The following is an 18064-nucleotide window of genomic DNA, read 5'->3' as shown; positions in this document are numbered from 1 at the left end:
GGCAGGAACGAGTAGCGCTTGCTGGCGGCTATGATTTTTTGAAGAGAAAGCGAGGTGGATGAGAGTGGGAGAGGGCGGAGGAGGGAATGGAGAAGGCAGAGAAGAAGAGGAGAAAGAGGAGAAGGTTATCGGTGCGGATTCCCCGCTCCCCCTTAGGGGGAGCGGGAGGCGAGGACGGGGCTGAGGAGGCTTGCGGTGCGAGATAAAAGGAAGAAGATGGCAGAGGCGGCTAGGGTTTTCTAATTGAGAGCTTTTACAAAGTTCCACTCATTCACCGTGATTCACATTAAAAAAAATTGTGGCGCATAATTTCCAAAGCACAAATTCCAAAGTTTTAAAAAGCTTTTTAAGAAAAATTGAATAGGGCCGCAGAATGCCAGTGCGGAGTGCATAGTGCGGACTCCCTGACTAGGGCTGCATCACATCGGCATACTGCGGCCAGTGTAGAATTAAAATTATTCATAAATCAGGGTTTTTTTGTTTATTTTTTTTAGAGAATGGTAGAAATAAAAATTTCGGATAGATGAGTGAATAGTTTTATTTTAGTTTTTTGAAATAGATAAGCGAATAGTTATTAATATTTTTGTCAACATGTCGTATTGGAAACTAATGGTAAGTCTAAATTTTAAACTTCAAATTAGATAACGTATTGGAACCAATCAGATGTGTTAACTGCAAATTGTAAACTAAATCATCACCATAATATAAATAAAAGGAAAATGACAAGTCTACCTCTCTTCCTTTTATAATTCTTGGTCCTCACATTAAATGCATATAAAGTCTAACACTCCTTTCCAATCCTTGCACATCATAAATTTAACTACTTTCCATTTTTCCTTTGAGAATTATCTACAACCATACTTCTGCTCTTTTCACACAAAACCTTGCACTTGACCACACAAGAATTGGATGTGTATATATGAAATCCTGGAACAACCAATAATTTAACAGTAACCGGTTGCGTAAATTCCGTTTCATCCATCGCAATGTCTTCCATGAACTGCGAGTTGAAACTCGTGCCCTGATCAATCCGCAATATGGGTACCGACGGGTGGACTGACCGTGCGAGGAGCCTGACAGCCCATGCCGACTTGGCAGCACTAAAGAATGTACGAAGGATGTGTTCTGGCCAAACGCGTGGAGCCCACCCAATTGACCCCACCACATCGCTCATCCGTCTGTCACAAAACCGGCTTAGCCTATCGCTGTAGTGACGTGTCCCTTTGGTGAGGACCTGGAGTTGAAAAGAGAGGTAGCTTCAAATTGAACCACTTTTGAATTGGATATGGATTGTAAAGTACTGGTATTTCATGAAGTTTCAGCTCTGAATTGAATATAAGTTGTAATATATAAAGGATTTTGATTACTGATTGAGCAAGAATTTTGAAATGTTATTGAAAATTCAATTTTAGGAACTACATGATGAATTGAATTACTTGTGTTGGCTATGATTCAGGTTAGAATTTCATTCCAATTACTAACTCTTCAAGATTCAATACCTGGTCCCAATTAATAAATATAATAATAATGATTCAATTATACCTGGTCCCAATTAAGCGCTTGCACTGACCCAAACTCTGACTGATTCAACTTACAGCGGGCAGATGGGTCAGCAATTTGCATCTCATCTTCATCTGTCAATTCAAACCCGGAATAAAAAATCCGGTTCAATAATGCCTCCATATGGTGAGGAAGCAGAAGTGAAGAGCTAATATACGGTCTTACATGACCCGTGAGTGTACGTGCAAGCATCCTGACAGCTGACCTGGCCGCTGAGACCGATCGAAGAAATCGTTCAGTTGACAATGAACCAACGGTGCTTGGCACGTCATTCCGGGCAGCCAGCTCTCTTCGGAGCTCTAGAATATAACATATATATTATGTTTAGCACTAAAAGCATTCTTTAATTAGTATTCGCAAGAAAAAGGAGAATTGCTAACTTTGAAAACAGATTAATGAAGGAAAATTCACATAAAAAAAAAATTCATATGGGTCAATTCAAATTTTCAAATTGTGAATGCAAATACATAACCATGTTCCACAAGTTTGGACTAATTCAAGAAAATTAACCTTTTCCAATTACCAGTTTTCTTCTAGGTTACAACCTTTTATATTTACAATTGACAAGCAAGCAGCAATAATAGTAAAATAGTAATAGTATTCAGTTGTAGAAAATAAAGCACCTGAGATCGTTTGTTTGAGGCGGGAGGCTTCGACCACCGCCTCGTCCCGCTTCCGAGCAGTCGCTAAAAGCTTCTTGGAGAGCTCAGTGGCAACAAATCGCCATTCGTCATTGGTATCAGAGGTTGAGTGACGACGACTCTGACGATCAATGCTCTTTTCTAAAGGCACGACTGATGGACGGCAGTCAACACATGAAATGGATCGGCTGTTCAACTTTTGTTTTCTTTGAGGCACTGGCGGCGGCAGTGGTGGAAGCGGCTCTGTGTAATGGTGGGGCCCATGAGCAGAAACCTCTTTTGTAGGAGTTATGGTGGTTCTACCCGGGGTCATTCTCACTTGGAGCCTTTTTTCTTTGTTCTCTTCTGTTAATTCTTCGGATTTGCGTCTCTATAATCCAAAGAAGATATTTTGAATTTGAAATTCAAGAAATTAGACTGGTAGAAAAGAACATAAAACTAAAAAAAAAAAAAAAAATATTTTAATCTTCATGAATTTGTTTAATATAGATGTTATGTACCAGTAAAGCATTGATTATAATTATAGTATGGTACCATACCAGTATTACTATATTAGTATAAAAGAATTTTTAGTTGACTTTGTAAATTCAGTATAGATCCATGAGGCATGTACCATAGTACTAACTCAACTGTACAGATAGGTAGGTACTATTAAATATATACTGTGTTAATTATTGTTTTCAGATTAATCATTTTCGTTTTTCTAAGTATAGAACTAGGAAGAAAAGAAAAAGGAAAAAAGAAGAAAGAAAGAACATGCGAAAAAAAGGGAAGTATTTGATCTTCATCTACTTTACTTACATGATTGGAATGAGAATTGTGAAGGAAATCGGCGAAGGGAGAAGAAGATGCCATTGACAGGTTGCTTCTCTCTATTTGGTTTTCTGAAATTTTTGCTGCAAACAATTTATTGAAAATGAATGAATTCCGCTATATATAACATACAACTCACAACAAAGGAAGAAAACCAAGTAAAATCTGCAAGAAACCTGAGAAAGAGAAATGAAACCTGTAATTGCTAACTCAAACCAGAACAAACAATGGATCCAGATCAGGGGATACTGAGCAATTCATGACAGTAGCAAGATAAATTGCAACTTTCTTGGAAAAGAAGAACATCTTTGGTTCCTCTCTCTCTCTCTCTCTCTGCTATGACTATCCTAGAATATGCAGATAATATGCTCTGCTCTGATATGAATTCTTTGACGTGTGGATATAATTGCAATATTTTTGGCAATAATATTTGATGCTATCATTATCAGCATATTAATTTTGGCATTTGGCGGTCCATAATTACGAGCATGGTTGCAATGGTCAATATAATAAGGGAAATGGCCATTCGAGCGTGAGCATGAAATTAAGCGCATTGATTCTAGTAGTTGAATTTTTTGGTGAGTTGTGATAAATAGGCACACAAGGGAGTTGTGAACTGCTAGCTCCATCCTCATCCTCTCCGTTTTTTTATGAATTATCCTCATGTATATACATATGTTGCACAAATTAATCCCATCATATATAAGTTCATAACTATATACATAATTATAACCAAATTAACTACAATTTTGTTAAATATGAATTTGTTTTTGTCAAATACTTTATAACATAATATGTATAAACATTTCTTATCTGTATAATCATCCAATAATCTAATTATGATTTTTTATTCGAAAAATATCCATAAAATATCAAATGTTTACTTGTAGTCTAGCATTTAAATATTTATTTTGTAAATGTGAAAACTTTGTATGTTAAAATTCTTGTCCTTATCAAGATTTTCTAATTTCGCCACTGATTGAACCCATAAAAAATGAAGAGCAAGGCTTGGATGCTATGGATAGCATAAGGTCATCCGTGATACGGTCTCAAAAACCTATCGTATAAACTTTAAACTTCGATTTGCTATTTTAGAAAAAATTTTACTATTTTTTATAATTTATGAAAGATAGCTAAAAGTGGTCTAAAAAAAAAATATATATATATAGGACGTGGCTACGGTGCTATGGGTAGCTAAGAGGCCTCCGTGCTACGGCTCGGATTTCGAGTTTTCAAAATCCTAACGGTCGATCCGAACCGTTCATCTTGTTCTCCATATTAATATGTGCTTGGAGACCAAATTTTACATTTTTATGAATTTTTTTACTATTTATTAAGCCACTTTGAAAACCCCTGATCCAACGGTGGCTTAACCCAACAGTAAAACCAGAAACTACCGTTGGATCAGCGGTTTTCAAAGTGACTTAATAAATAGTAAAAAAATTCATAAAAATGTAAAATTTGGTTTCCAAGCACATATTAATATGAAGAACAAGATGAACGGTTCGGATCGACCGTTAGGATTTTGAAAACTCGAAATCCGAGCCGTAGCACGGAGGCCTCTTAGCTACCCGTAGCATATTAGCCAAAACCTATATATATATATAACAATATTTTAGACCATTTTTTGCCATCTTTCATAAAAAATAGTTAAAAAAGTTTCAAAAATAGTAAAAGTTAGTATTCTATAAATTTATTATATAACTAATTTATTGAGTTACTTAAATTGAAGTCTGAAATTTATACGATAAATTTTTCAGATCGCAGCATGGATGACATTATGCTATCCAATAGCACCGAAGCCTTACTAAAAAATTAACATACTATAACACTCAACCTATTCTCCGTAATATATTAAACGTTTCATGAACACCTCTGGGGCTATATACATGTAGCAAGGCTGGATGTGCAGTTTGATAGCGAGAGAATTAAATTCGAATACCTCATTAGTGATGCACAGTAATTTGAATTTGTTTGGACAAGAATGTTTGTCATGTCCTCATCTAGCAATAAATAAGTTGTATTAATGACACCAGTCATTGTTTCATTACTGACTGATTACAATGTGTACAGATTTTTTTTTCTTGTTCATAAATAATGAAAATGATAAGTTAATTTTTTTCTAATACATCGTTAGGAGCCGTTATGTCTTATAACTCCCCAAAGTAGTACTCATGTGATGCTAGTTGAAGTATATATATTTTATCTTAAGAATAACATATTGGTTTTAGTCAAAGGTTTAAATAGCGTTTATTGCGTCATAACGGAACGACTGAAAAAATAGCGTTGTATCCATATTGTGCTGCTATAGCACGCTAGTGTGATAGCTTTTATGGTCCAAAAATACTATAGCGTGCTATTTAGAATCTTAATTTTGGTGCTTCTAAATTTAGTTTGTTACATCACTTTGTACAATATCACAAGAGTGAGTTTATGGTAATATGCATATATTATATAGCGGGTCACATTATGGACTTGTATTTTTGTCTTGAAAGCCTAAACAATCGATATGAACCATACAATATTCTCTTCATATTAAAATATACTTACAGACCTAATTTTAAAATTATATATGGACCATCTGAAATCATACATTTTTTTAACTATCTAAAAAAAGTAAAAAAATCTAAAAATGTAAAATTTTGTTTAAAAGTATCTTTTCATATGTAGATCATGTTTAACAGTTTAGATCGACTATCTAAACTTTAAAGAGTAAGGCTTAGGTGCTATGGATAGCATAAGGCCTTCCGTGTTATGGCCTCAAAAACTTATTGTATAAATTTTAAACTTCGATCTAAGTAGTTTAGTAAATTGGTTATATAATGAACTTGTAAAATATCAATTTTTACTATTTTATGAAAAAAAAAATATTTTTTATGATTTATGAAAGATGGCAAAAAAATGACCTAAAACATTGACAATTTTCTTTTATTTGTAAGCTATTTTTTGTTATTTTTCATAAATTATAAAAAATAGTAAAAAATTCTAAAAATAGTAAAAATTAGTATTCTACAAGTTATATGAAGTTTATAACTAATAGCACAAAAGACCTTATGCTATTTATAGTATCTAAGTCTTACTCAACTTTAGAAATAAAGATATGAATTCATAGATCCGCAATATGCAAATTATCATAGCCTCACTCACATCACAATTTGAAAATAATGGCCACCCTTTAGTCAGTGATATATTAATTAGATTATCATTAATCTCACTAAAATAATGTTCATTTCTAACAATAAGCATAACACTTTATGCATATTTGAACGGCCAAAAGGCAACATTTATAGTCAATTGAAATCCCTGATTGTTTCGTTTTCTTTTCAAATATAGTGGATCTAATCCGATTTTTTTATATATATCCAAAAATTAAATCAAATTACAAAAAATAACCGAAGCACCGTTGAATTTCGATTATTACCCAATCCGGTTATCCAATAACCGGATTTGATAGAAATGTCCGGTTACCCACTCCCCGGACTCAAAATGCACAAATCCGGTTAATGGTTAACCGGATTTGTGCATTTTGCCTTTTCTTTTTTTTTTCTTTTTTTTTGAAAACAGAAATATTTTTATTTTTTATTTTTTGTATTAAAATATTAGAAATATTAAATATATTTCTTTGAAAATAGATAGAATACAATATAATTTGATTTATTAGAAAGACTGTAACAAATAACCCGGATCAATATTTTTCAGATCGGATTTTTTGCGGCTGTAAGAAAAATTAATATATTTCTTTATGTGTTATTGGAAAAAAATAAAAATAATTAGATTCTGAGTTATTGATCCCGGTTCAAAAGTCACTTCTAGGTATTCCAGAAAATATTGTGACCTTTCTAGTACAATTAATTTATAAAAAGTTGTATCTATTTTGAGAATTCTTTTTGAAAAATAATAATTAAATAAATTAAAGTTTTTGATTTTTTTCAAAAATAGATACAACTTTTTATAAATTAAATGTACTAGAAGGATCACAATATTTTCTGAATTACCTAAAAGTGACTTTTGAACCGGGATCAATAACTCAGAATCTAATTATTTTTATTTTTTTTCCAATAACACATAAAGAAATATATTAATTTTTCTTACAGCCGCGAAAAATCCGATCTGAAAAATATTGATCCGGGTTATTTGTTGCAGTCTTTCTAATAAATCAAATTATATTGTATTCTATCTATTTTCAAAGAAATATATTCAATATTTCTAATATTTTAATACAAAAAAAAAGCAAAATGCACAAATCCGGTTAACCATTAACCGGATTTGTGCATTTTGAGTCCGGGGAGTGGATAACCGAACATTTCTATCAAATCCGGTTATTGGATAACCGGATTGGGTAATAATCGAAATTCAACGGTGCTTCGGTTATTTTTTGTAATTTGGTTTAATTTTTGGATATATATAAAAAAATCGGGGATCTAATCCTCGAAAAAAAAAAAAAAAAAAAACTTATACGAACATCATTTTTCTTACTTATATTAGCGGTTTAACTTGGTAATTGTTAAGAAAATATAAAAAAAAAATCAGTTTTTTTAAATTAAATTCGACAACAATTAGAAAGTGTTTTTATTGATCAAACTTAGTTAAGAGTAACTTTTTGAGAGGTACAAGGAATTATTGGATTCGATTCCTCGACCAACAATGTGCCACCACATCATTACAATATATCATTCTTTTATTGGTGCGAACCAGACGCAAAGAGATATGGAGTAAATGAGGGTCAATTAACCTTTTTATTTTTTTTAAAACTAATGATTGTTATATGATTTTGTTATATAATTATAGTAAAATGGTATGAACATTATAAATTGACTTTCATATTTTTTATAAAAATACTATAAATTTTGGCTAGTATAACATCAGTGTTATTTCAATCTATATAACACCAACTCTAAAACCTATCAAATCAACTTCAAACGGTGAATCCAAACCGTTCAAACCCATCTACTTCATTAGTTGTGCGTTTACATGCAAAATTTATAACTTTTCAAATTTATTTAGTGTCAAGTCAAGCGGTCAAATGTGTGAATTTTTAAGTTAATTTTAATACATTAATTTTTCAATATTTTTACCGCTTGATTTGATACTAAAATAACTCAAAAATATAAAAAAAAAATTGCATGTAAACGCATCACTCATAAAATAAATCAGTTTGAACGATTTTGATTAGTCGTTCGAAGTCGATTTGATAGATTTTAGAGTTTGTGTTATATAGACTGAAATGACACTGATGTTATACTAGCCAAACTCAATATTATATGCTTGATTCTCATTTTTTTTTTTTTTAAAGAAAAACTAGTTAGACTATTGTACAATGTGTACAACTTGAGTTCTTGAAGCATTTTACCTTTATATTTTTTTTTATCCCCGTTACTTCAATGTCAGCCTCCACCTCTAGTGCGAACTATATACAAGTTTAATGTAAATGTAAATGATATTTATAAATAGTGCAGCGAACTCAAACGAACAGATTTATGTGGAGCGCTAGCATTTCCTATTTTTTTATCAAATAAAAATAAATATATATATCCTTTCGCTCACCACATGACACGATTCGTGTCAACCGGACACCCGTTTGCTCCAAATTTATTCAAAACAATTGCTTTAGCATTTATATCTAAATTGACATTTTTGAGTATTCATGCTCCAAAAATGTCCAGGCCATTAGTTTGGTTTATTTAATTATGTTGACATTTTTGTACACTTAATTGACATCTTAGAGTATCAAATTGACACTTAACAATTGTCAATTACGTAGGATGAATAAGTTGAATGGCTCAACGTCTAACTTAAAAAAAATTATGTTGCCTGACAAGCTAAATACTTTTTCTAAAGTAAAGGTTTATTATGAGCACTTTATTTGCTTGGAGTTTAATAATTAAGACATACACTTTGTACCTTAAGTAACGCATGAAAAAAATTAGAAATTTTTTTATCTGTAGAAATTATTAAAATCAAACGTATGAAAATAGAAAAAGTGTTTTGTTTTCAATAAATATAGAAAGAGCTGGTTCATTGAGTCTGATCCAAATATTATGGATCGGATTCAATGATTCAGATCCATTTTTTTTTTCTTTTCCTTTTTTTTAGTTTGGATTCGGATCGTCGGATTCGAGAAAAATCAAGCTCTACTTCACAGATGATTCCAAAAAAGCATAATATTTGGATCTAGACTATTGAGTCAGATCTATATATTTTGGATCGGACTCAATGAGTCAAATATTTTTATATTTGTTGGAAACAACACACTCTTTCTATTTTTGTATGTCTGAATTTAATAATTTTTATGGATAAAAAAAATTAAAATTTTAGGTATGTTAAATTAATGAATGATGACTTTTGTCCTCAAAAAATCCTTGTAGCGCTATCACCAATTAAATATGAATATGACTCCTATTTTTTCTCAAAAAAATTAATGAAAGATGACAAAATAAAGTTGCTATGGTTGTTTGCATTTTAATACTTGCGATTGCAAAATAATTGCAGAGTAGCACCCAAAGGCCAAAGCATTAATATGTCACTATATCGTCGTAGATTCAGTGCCCAAACGTAGGTGCTCCAATTTATATCCTAACCTAACTATTTATTCCCCAGATTCAACTAATAAACAGACGAAATTTTTATTTCTACCATAATTAAAAAAAAAAAAAAAACGCCCACAGTTTTAGTGGAATTCAAAAACTACTCAGGTTGTTTTGAATAAGATCAGGAGCCGCACAATGACTCTGCAACTCCAATCTAAAGACTGCACAATACCTCTGCGACCCATTGTTTTTCTTTTTCTTTTTCTTTTTTGGTATGTACACATAAGACTTTAGAATTCGAAAGCTTTGGAATTTGTGCATTCAAAGTAGTAGTAGGGCTGCATGTGACCCACAGATCTGTTTAGGGCTGCATAATTATTAGGCAGCTCTCAGTCTTTGGCCGCACAATGTCCCTACAGCCTGGGTAGTTTTCAAATGCCTTCAAAACTGAGTGTTTTGGTTTATTTTTTATTATGGTAGAAATAAAAATTTCGGAAAAATAGCCGATATAAAAGAATGTGAAAAAAGAGTTGGGTTGTGGTGCATTGCAATGTATAGACTCTCTTATACATTTGACTATAAATTGTTGATTTTGACTTCAAAACAACCGATCCAAACTATTCAATTTGATATCCATATTAAAATATATTTGGAGATCATATTTTACATTTTTTTGAAAATTATTTGTTATTTTTTTAGAATTTTTGAAATTAACTGTTTTTCTATGGTCCACAAATTTATGAAAAACAATGATTTTCAAAAAATATAAAATTTGGTCTGCAAGCACATATTGATATGGAGAAGATGTTGAGCCTTTTAGATCAACTATTTGACTTCAAATCTAACGGTTTGCAATTTAATGTATAAGAGAACACCATAGTCCAACTCATGAAAAAATATGTACCTAGGCAATTATATTAGGTAGAGACATCCAATAACAACACATTAACCTAGCTAATAATTTCAGTAATAAATAATAATACATAAAATATTCAAAATTTTAAAATCTGATCTATAAAAATGGGATTTATATTATATTATATAATACACATTAAAAATGATGAAATTTATTGTAGTTTTACTATTTGATCAAACAATTTACAACTACAACAGGCTATATATATCTAGTGAAATGTAATTAAACATGGAATGACAATTAAATAAAATGAAATGTGATACACAACTAATCGGTAATCCTAACAAGATGTCTATAATTTTTTTTTTTTGAATTGTTTGAAAATTAACTTAAAAACATATTGTCATTTGTCAATATATTCAAGAAATCCAACCTATTACAATATACCACCTAAATCATGGAAATAAATCTGCTGCGATCCAAAGGAATTGCAGGTCCCCGTTATTTCAAATCAAACCCTTTCAATTTTTTAAATGCACGAATCTCAATAAAGTTGTGTTCATGCACGAATCTCAAAACAAATGAAAGCTTGGATTTGAAATAACAGGGTCCTGCAATTCCTATGGATCACAGCAGATTTATTTCCCTAAATCACACACATGGACGGATGTAAGAAGAAAGAATCTTTGTGTGTGCAATTTAGAATAAAATATCATATTATCGTCCAATGGATCTTATATTTTGCAAAATATATATATAATTAATCTTGATAAAAAATTTACTTTTGTAGTTCGAAAATCTAACTCTACCTCTGCACACACCAATCAAGTATGAAACCATCAAGTGAAATTACCAGTTATACCCGAACTAACACTATCAATATGCCTTTTTGGAGTGAAGCACAAAAATTATCCAGAAATAGTTCCAAAAAGAATAAAAAAGGAAAAGAAAGAAACAAAGAGAATTAATTAAGCACTGTGAATCCAATAATTCTCTATAGTTGTAGTTTATTCAGTGAAATACCTTGCTTGGAAAATTTTTGATGTTCTGTTGGATAGGTCAATTTTCTTGTACCATTTTTTTTTTTCAGAACAATGAGGATAACTATAATTTTTAATTTACTTTAAAGAAAGAAAAAAAAAAAAAAAAAAAAAAAAAAAGCTAATCAACTCTGTGGCTGATTATGTGTCCCTCCTAGAGTTACTATTTTTTTTTATCGAAATTGGCTTGACGATCGCCTTCCAATCAATATAAACGCATGTTTGGATGAGAGCTAGAATAATCAGAATAGTGAAATTTATAATTAGTAGATGAGAATATAAAAATAATAGCGATTTTCATATTAGTATGAAAATGGTGTTATTCAGATTAATAGAATTGTTGTTTGGATTATACATTTGGAATAATGAATAGCTGTAACCGAGAAATGATAGTATTAACAAGGTGCTAGAAGAAAGATAGAGAAGTGCATGGAATCTAAAACAAATCGTCACGACGTGAAAATAACAGAAGTGACGTCATGTTTTTCAATTGAATTGGGCATTATTGTTGAAGAGAGAGTTCAAATGACTCATGTTTTTATGCTTCATCTTGCTTCATATCTTAAGTCTATTTTTAAAGTTCAGAGAGTCGACTCAAATAGCTCAACAGGATATTTAAACTAAAATATACTTGGAGATCAAATTTTATATTTTTAGAATTTATTTATTAGTTTTGAGATAAGTCCAAATGATCACTATTTTTTGGATGGTCAATAAACAATGATTTTACACATATCTAAAAAAAATATTAAAAAGATTAAAAAAATATAACATTTGTTCTCTAAGTATATTTTAATATGGAGATTGTATCGAACAGTTTGGATCGACTCTTTGAATTATAAAAACATATATATAAGATGCGAGACATGATGAAACATGAAAAATATGAGGCATATAAACCCTCTTCTTATTCGAATTCCTTTGTGTAACCAATTCACTAGTATATATGAAGATCAGCCCCATATTATTCGAACTTTTTATCAAAGGTACAAACAATACTAATTTAGACATATGATTCAATTTGATCGAAATTATAAAATCTAAACAACATGCTACTAATTCCTCACAACCATAAAAACATTATCATTTTGCAAACATTTTTTTTGTACGCTCCAACATCCATAAAATGTTGTGGATGTCATGTATTCCCAGCATCCATACATGACCCTTAATAATTAACATAGTACTAAAAGTAATTAATGGCAAAACTAGAAATTTTTAAATGTATAATTATATTAAGCAAGTAGCCGCCAATGATTTTGATTAAAAATGAAATTTTGGATTGAATATTAGCTCTCTAATTAAATATTATGATTTTATATATTTTTTTGATATTCTTTTACGTATATATAGAAGTCTAAATTTATTTAGACATGTACTCATCACATGTAAATTGTATCACTTTTCTGACTAGTTCTGATTTATTTCTATGCTTCAAATGTTATTTAAGGAATTTTTGAATTGATTGATAAATAATTGGTCATTGCGTCATTTTTTTTTTCTATTTTTTATATCTTTTAAGGAATTTTACTTGTCTTTTAAATGTCAAACTGTTTGAGATTTTTTTTATGAAAATGTATGAAAACAATAAATTTATGTTTATTTGTCTCTAATTTTTTTTTATTAAAATATATCATTTTGTATAAAATTTTTTTGTTCTCTTATAATATATCTTCACTAATTGCAATATATGGAAACAATAGTAGTAATACAAATTATAGTAATAATACTTGCTGATAGAGTTGAAAATGAAACAACATTTGACATGAAAAGAAGATCGCCATATAGCTCAATAGCTGTGTCAACTGTAAATTTGTAATAGAATTGTGTCATTGTGTCAGGATGTTTCCTAGCATGTTATTTTCGGAATCTGTTCTTTTCAGTGTTCTAAATAGCATGCTATAGTAGTGCTATAGTGTTTGTGGATCTTGAACGCTAAGTTATGAGATAAAAGTACGTTATTCTAGCTACGACCGCTATAGCAGTAATAGCGGTCTACTATCTGCTACACACTATATGCTACATAGGCTTTTATATATCCAACTAAAAATTAATTTTAAAATTCAACTTTTCATGGTCCATATTGATTTTGCTTTTAAATAGAAAAAGATAGATAATTTATTTCATAATGCTTAGGTTTTTTTTTAATAGAAAAAGTATATAGTTTATGTCATGATGTTTAGGTTATTTTGAATGAAAAAAGAGAAATAGTTTATGATATTATTAGAGATATTTTGAATAGCAATTTGAACTTTGTACTGATTCAATATGAATATTATAATTCCTTAATTATTTTTGTGCTATTTATTGCTTTATGAGACTTTAGATAATATTGATAATTAGTAAAAATATAAAATATAATTTTTGAAAAAAAAAAATGCTATGTAGGATAGTTTTCAGTATAACTACGTTATTCACGATACCTTTTTTTTTAACCTTTCCGTTATGATGCGATAATCGCTATTTAGAACCTTCGTTCTTTCTGCTTATTAATAATAATAATTTTGTTTCAATTTTAGAAAAATGTGGCACTTAGAAATATTCAAACAAGGAGAAAGTTCATCGAAGGGATATGACGCACATGCCAACGAATTCGTATCCCCTCGGGTTACCTGACTGAGTAGAATTGAATCGGATGGTTAGAAAATGGATTGGCACGCATCTCAAACCACAAATAATACTGTCCATTCTGTCATCCCGAATCCCGACCGACTGAGAGTAAATCTGACCCGTTGGTTTCAATTGTGTTGAGTCAGGTACCTGGGAGGATACGGATCCCATGCCAACACAGCCCAATTTCGGATATCAAAATAGCTATACGCCTATACGCATGCATGTCACTGAATTAGTGGGTATGGCCCGGCCTTATTTTGTTACGCCACATTACCCAACAAGACTGATCCGCACTAAGCCCATTAGCCCACATTACCCAACAAGACTGATCCGCACCGAGCCCATTAGCCCACATAATCTCATGTGCATTTTTCTCCTCAGCCGAACCTCCTTTCCTCTTTATCCGTATCCTCCCAGGTACTTGAATCACACAAATTGAAGTAAACGGCTAATATTATCTCAATAACAGTGTCTATTCGGGATACCGCAGGGGCCAGTATTATTTGTGCTTTGATATTCGTTCAGAAGATATTTGAAAGGTTCAGATATTCCATAAAAACACGCAAAATATGAGATATCTCAGAGAATGCATATTCGCCCTTTCCAGTTTCCACTTCACTCAGTAGTCTCCTTCAGTGATAAATTTAGCAAGAAAAAGAAAGAAACTTTCCATCTCCACTTACCGAGGGGAAACCCTGACCTTCCATCCCAATCGATCTCCGATTTCCAATGGCCACCGATCTAAGCCCCCCTTTCGAGCTCCAAGGGAGAAATCAGGTAGATTGGTCCGATCTCCCTCCTGATATCCTCCAAACAATCTCGAAGAGGCTCCACGACATCTTCGATTTCATCTATTTTCGTGCCGTTTGCAAGAAATGGCGCACCGCCACCTCAATCTCCGACTTGCCCTCTCAAATACCTTGGCTTCTTGAAGAGAGAAATAATGTAAAGAATAGTGACAGCGAAAATCTGCGCTTTTATTCGCTCTTCTCTGGTAAAATTCGAAGCATTCATTGTCCACCATCTCGTGGAAAGTATCTGTTTGGGCCTTCACATGGTTATCTCTATGCAGCCAACTTAGATTCTGACTATTCGACATATTCTCTTCTTAACCCACTCACGAAAGATGAGATGATTATTGATTTTGAGAGGTATTTTCATACTTTTCTGGTTTGTATGGGTCCGGATCCAATGGGAAGTGATAATCATATGGCTTTCTCTTTCCTGGATGATGGTTTGCCAGAAACAATTGGATTCTATCAACCGTGCAATTCGGAATGGGATTATGTTGAAGCGCCCCATCTCTTATCAAACTCGGGGCATGCATGCTTTAAGGGGATTTACTACATGAATGAAACTGGAACAGGCAATACTCTGGTTGTTAATATTGCTGGTGGCTCTTCTATCTCAGTACCACCTCCTGAGACCCTTTACAGTTCTGACCGTGTGTACTTTGTTGAGTCGGCAGGAAAGATTTTGAGAGTTGTTAAAAAATTGGATCTTGGTTTAGCTGTCTTCGATATATATCAGCTTGATGTCGGAGTTGAAAATCATGAGTATAGATGGGTAAAGACCAGTAGCATTGGTAACCAAATATTGTTCCTGGACTGGCGCAATGGTATCTCTATCACTGCTAATGAGACTACCAAATTAATGGGAAACTGTATCTATTACTTGACAAGTCACTTTGATGGTCTTCTCCGGTTGAGTTCTGAATCCTGTAACGTGTACAAGTACAACATAGAGGATGGTCTGACAGAGAAAGTCCCCTCACCTTTTAAGAAAGGAGACTCCTGGTTTGTGCCACGCCTCTAGCAAAGTAAGTATCACCATCTATACCTAATTTATTTTTACTAATGATTACTTGTCCTTGTGGTTGTGGTTGTTGGTACAATACTGTTTTCCTTCTTTGCATTGGACATCTTATTTAGACAATGCTATGGTTAAATTTGAAGAATTTCCTGTTTTCTTTGCATTAGACCACTAAGAACAAGTGATCTAAAGTATTAGTTTCTAGTCTTTTGAGTATTCAATGTTTGTAATCTAATACTGTTTACCTCAAAGTTTGGAGAACTTAGTAATTTGTGCTGTAATTTTAGCACTTTTCTTATTTAAAGAATCCCAAAGTGAAGTATCCTTCAGTACTATAGCACTATTTTTTAGTTGTTACTGCAATATATATTTTGGTTACAGCAATGGCATCACAATTTCATAAAAATATTGACTTCTTGAATACCCTCCTACTCCTTAATACATAATGAATGTAGTGTTTCTCATGAACTTAGTATCATATTCTCCCTTGATAGTTTACTATATCGTACTTTGTCCTCAAAGAATCCTCCTATATGGAAAGCTGCAACACTTGACTCCGATTTGAGGGAGCAGATTTTGCATCAAATTTTGATAATTGGCCAAGTATTAAATCAGCCATTAGTAAGAAAGAGTTAGAAAAATTGAGAAGGAAATATAAAATGTTGATTTGAAGGAGAACTGGAAAAATCTAAATATGGTTGGAGGGCTAATGGAAAATTACTCCCATTTCATGGATGCACATTTGGATTAGCTGATTTCACTAGTTCGTATTTCATATAACAAGTGATCTCTTAAGATTGCATTTGATACTAAAACTTCCGTTTTTAACGACGCCGTGACATTAAAATATGAGTTTTCCAATGTATTACCATTCACCATGCCATTGCTCAATTTTTATTTACTTCTCCGCCATGATGAAGAACGGACAAATTAATGACAACTACTTGTCAGTCTGAATTTGGTTTCAAATACCACTCTGGATCCTTTTAAGCTACTGTACAGTTTACTGATTCATGCTTTTGTGAAGAATGGACTTTAGTCTCCATTGTTTATTTCTCTTGCTGAACTTGATTTTTTTCACCTTTGTTTATGCAGACAATTTGCAAGGAAAATGGCACCTATCTACTAGAATTGCGGAATGCTCAATACAACATGCAGATATATTCTGAAAAAAAAAATAGTTGTAGGCTTGTAGCCTGTTTGTTGTTGGAATTATTTGATGTGTGCAAATAGTATTTAACAGTAATAGTTTAGACTTCTCACTTTCTGCTTTGTTTTTCATTTAGTTCAACTGTATGTTTGCATGGATAAAAGCTTGTTATAGAGTAGTAATGTTAAAATCAGAACCAGAGTATATTGCTATGGGGAGGCTGGTGTGGCTGAGTTTGAGTTACAATTTAAATATTAAATTAGAAAAAAGGCCGTAAATGAAATGGCAGAGGCTTATATGACTTAAAGCCAGCCCAAGTATTATGGCAGAATACCAGGCTTATATAAAATGGTTTGCCCGGTCATCTAGCGCACATGTGCTTCCACTGACAGTGGGACATGACAGCAGAGAGATAGTATCGTTCTTCCGCACCTTGTTTACTTGTTGGTTTTTCTTTGACATGGGAGAGCAAATTATTGAATTGGTACTTCAGCAGACCATTGCTTCAATTATCATGCCAAATGCAATTCTTCTTGGATGCTTAACTTTCCCAAAAAAAAAATAGGTCACTAGATTGCTTTTGGATTAATTTTTATTCAGCCCGAATTTCTTTTTTTGAGATGGAACCGCCTATTATGGGCTCAGAGCAATTAAGGGCCTATATCAGGCTTATAATTTGTCAGGCCCATTAATTGCATTTCTTTAGTTCCAAAGATCATTGGCCCAACTATCAGCACACATATTTAAAGAAGAGGAGGGTTCAAATGTGCCTCCATCATGCCTCTATCTCTCTTCATTATTTTCAAAGTTCAAACAGTCGATCTGAACCGCTCAACCTAACCTTCATACTAAAATATGTTTGGAGACCAAATTTTATATTTTTAGGAATTTTTTTTACTATTTTCTTAGATAGGTACAAAATTAGTAAATCTGAACCATCTAAAAACAGTATTTTTTTATCTATCTAAAAAAATAGTAAAAAAATTCCTCAAAATATAAAATTTGGTCTCCAAATATATTTTAGTATGGAGGTTAGGTTGAGCGGTTCGGAT

At 32.1% G+C, this 18064-nt stretch overlaps 2 protein-coding genes across 3 annotated transcripts; one reads left to right on the top strand and one right to left on the bottom strand.

The window, feature by feature from the left end:
• Nucleotides 1-666: 666 nt before the first annotated feature.
• Nucleotides 667-3529, bottom strand: LOC144562305 (IRK-interacting protein-like). Of its 2 annotated transcripts, none has more exons than XM_078311506.1 (5): nt 3191-3529; nt 3003-3097; nt 2184-2571; nt 1543-1859; nt 667-1234 (listed from the first exon to the last, which is right to left on the bottom strand). In XM_078311506.1, exons 2-5 carry the CDS (start codon nt 3054-3056, stop codon nt 821-823), a joined length of 1173 nt encoding a protein of 390 aa, XP_078167632.1. In that variant the 5' UTR covers nt 3057-3097; nt 3191-3529; the 3' UTR covers nt 667-820. The 2 variants fall into 2 exon arrangements, with proteins under 2 accessions (XP_078167632.1, XP_078167631.1); XM_078311505.1 differs by having other exon boundaries at nt 3211-3529.
• An 11184-nt stretch (nt 3530-14713) lies between these two features.
• LOC144561378 (putative F-box protein At2g16290) lies at nt 14714-17258 on the top strand. The gene is made up of 2 exons (XM_078310343.1): nt 14714-15869; nt 16958-17258. Exon 1 carries the CDS (start codon nt 14780-14782, stop codon nt 15863-15865), a length of 1086 nt encoding a protein of 361 aa, XP_078166469.1. The 5' UTR covers nt 14714-14779; the 3' UTR covers nt 15866-15869; nt 16958-17258.
• The last annotated feature ends 806 nt before the right edge of the window (nt 17259-18064 follow it).

Source organism: Carex rostrata, chromosome 11 (genome assembly GCF_964058835.1).
Source record: "Carex rostrata chromosome 11, lpCarRost1.2, whole genome shotgun sequence".
Lineage (NCBI taxonomy): Eukaryota > Viridiplantae > Streptophyta > Magnoliopsida > Poales > Cyperaceae > Carex > Carex rostrata.
Note: the sequence above shows the minus strand (reverse complement) of the source record. Positions and strands in the feature narration are given on the sequence as shown.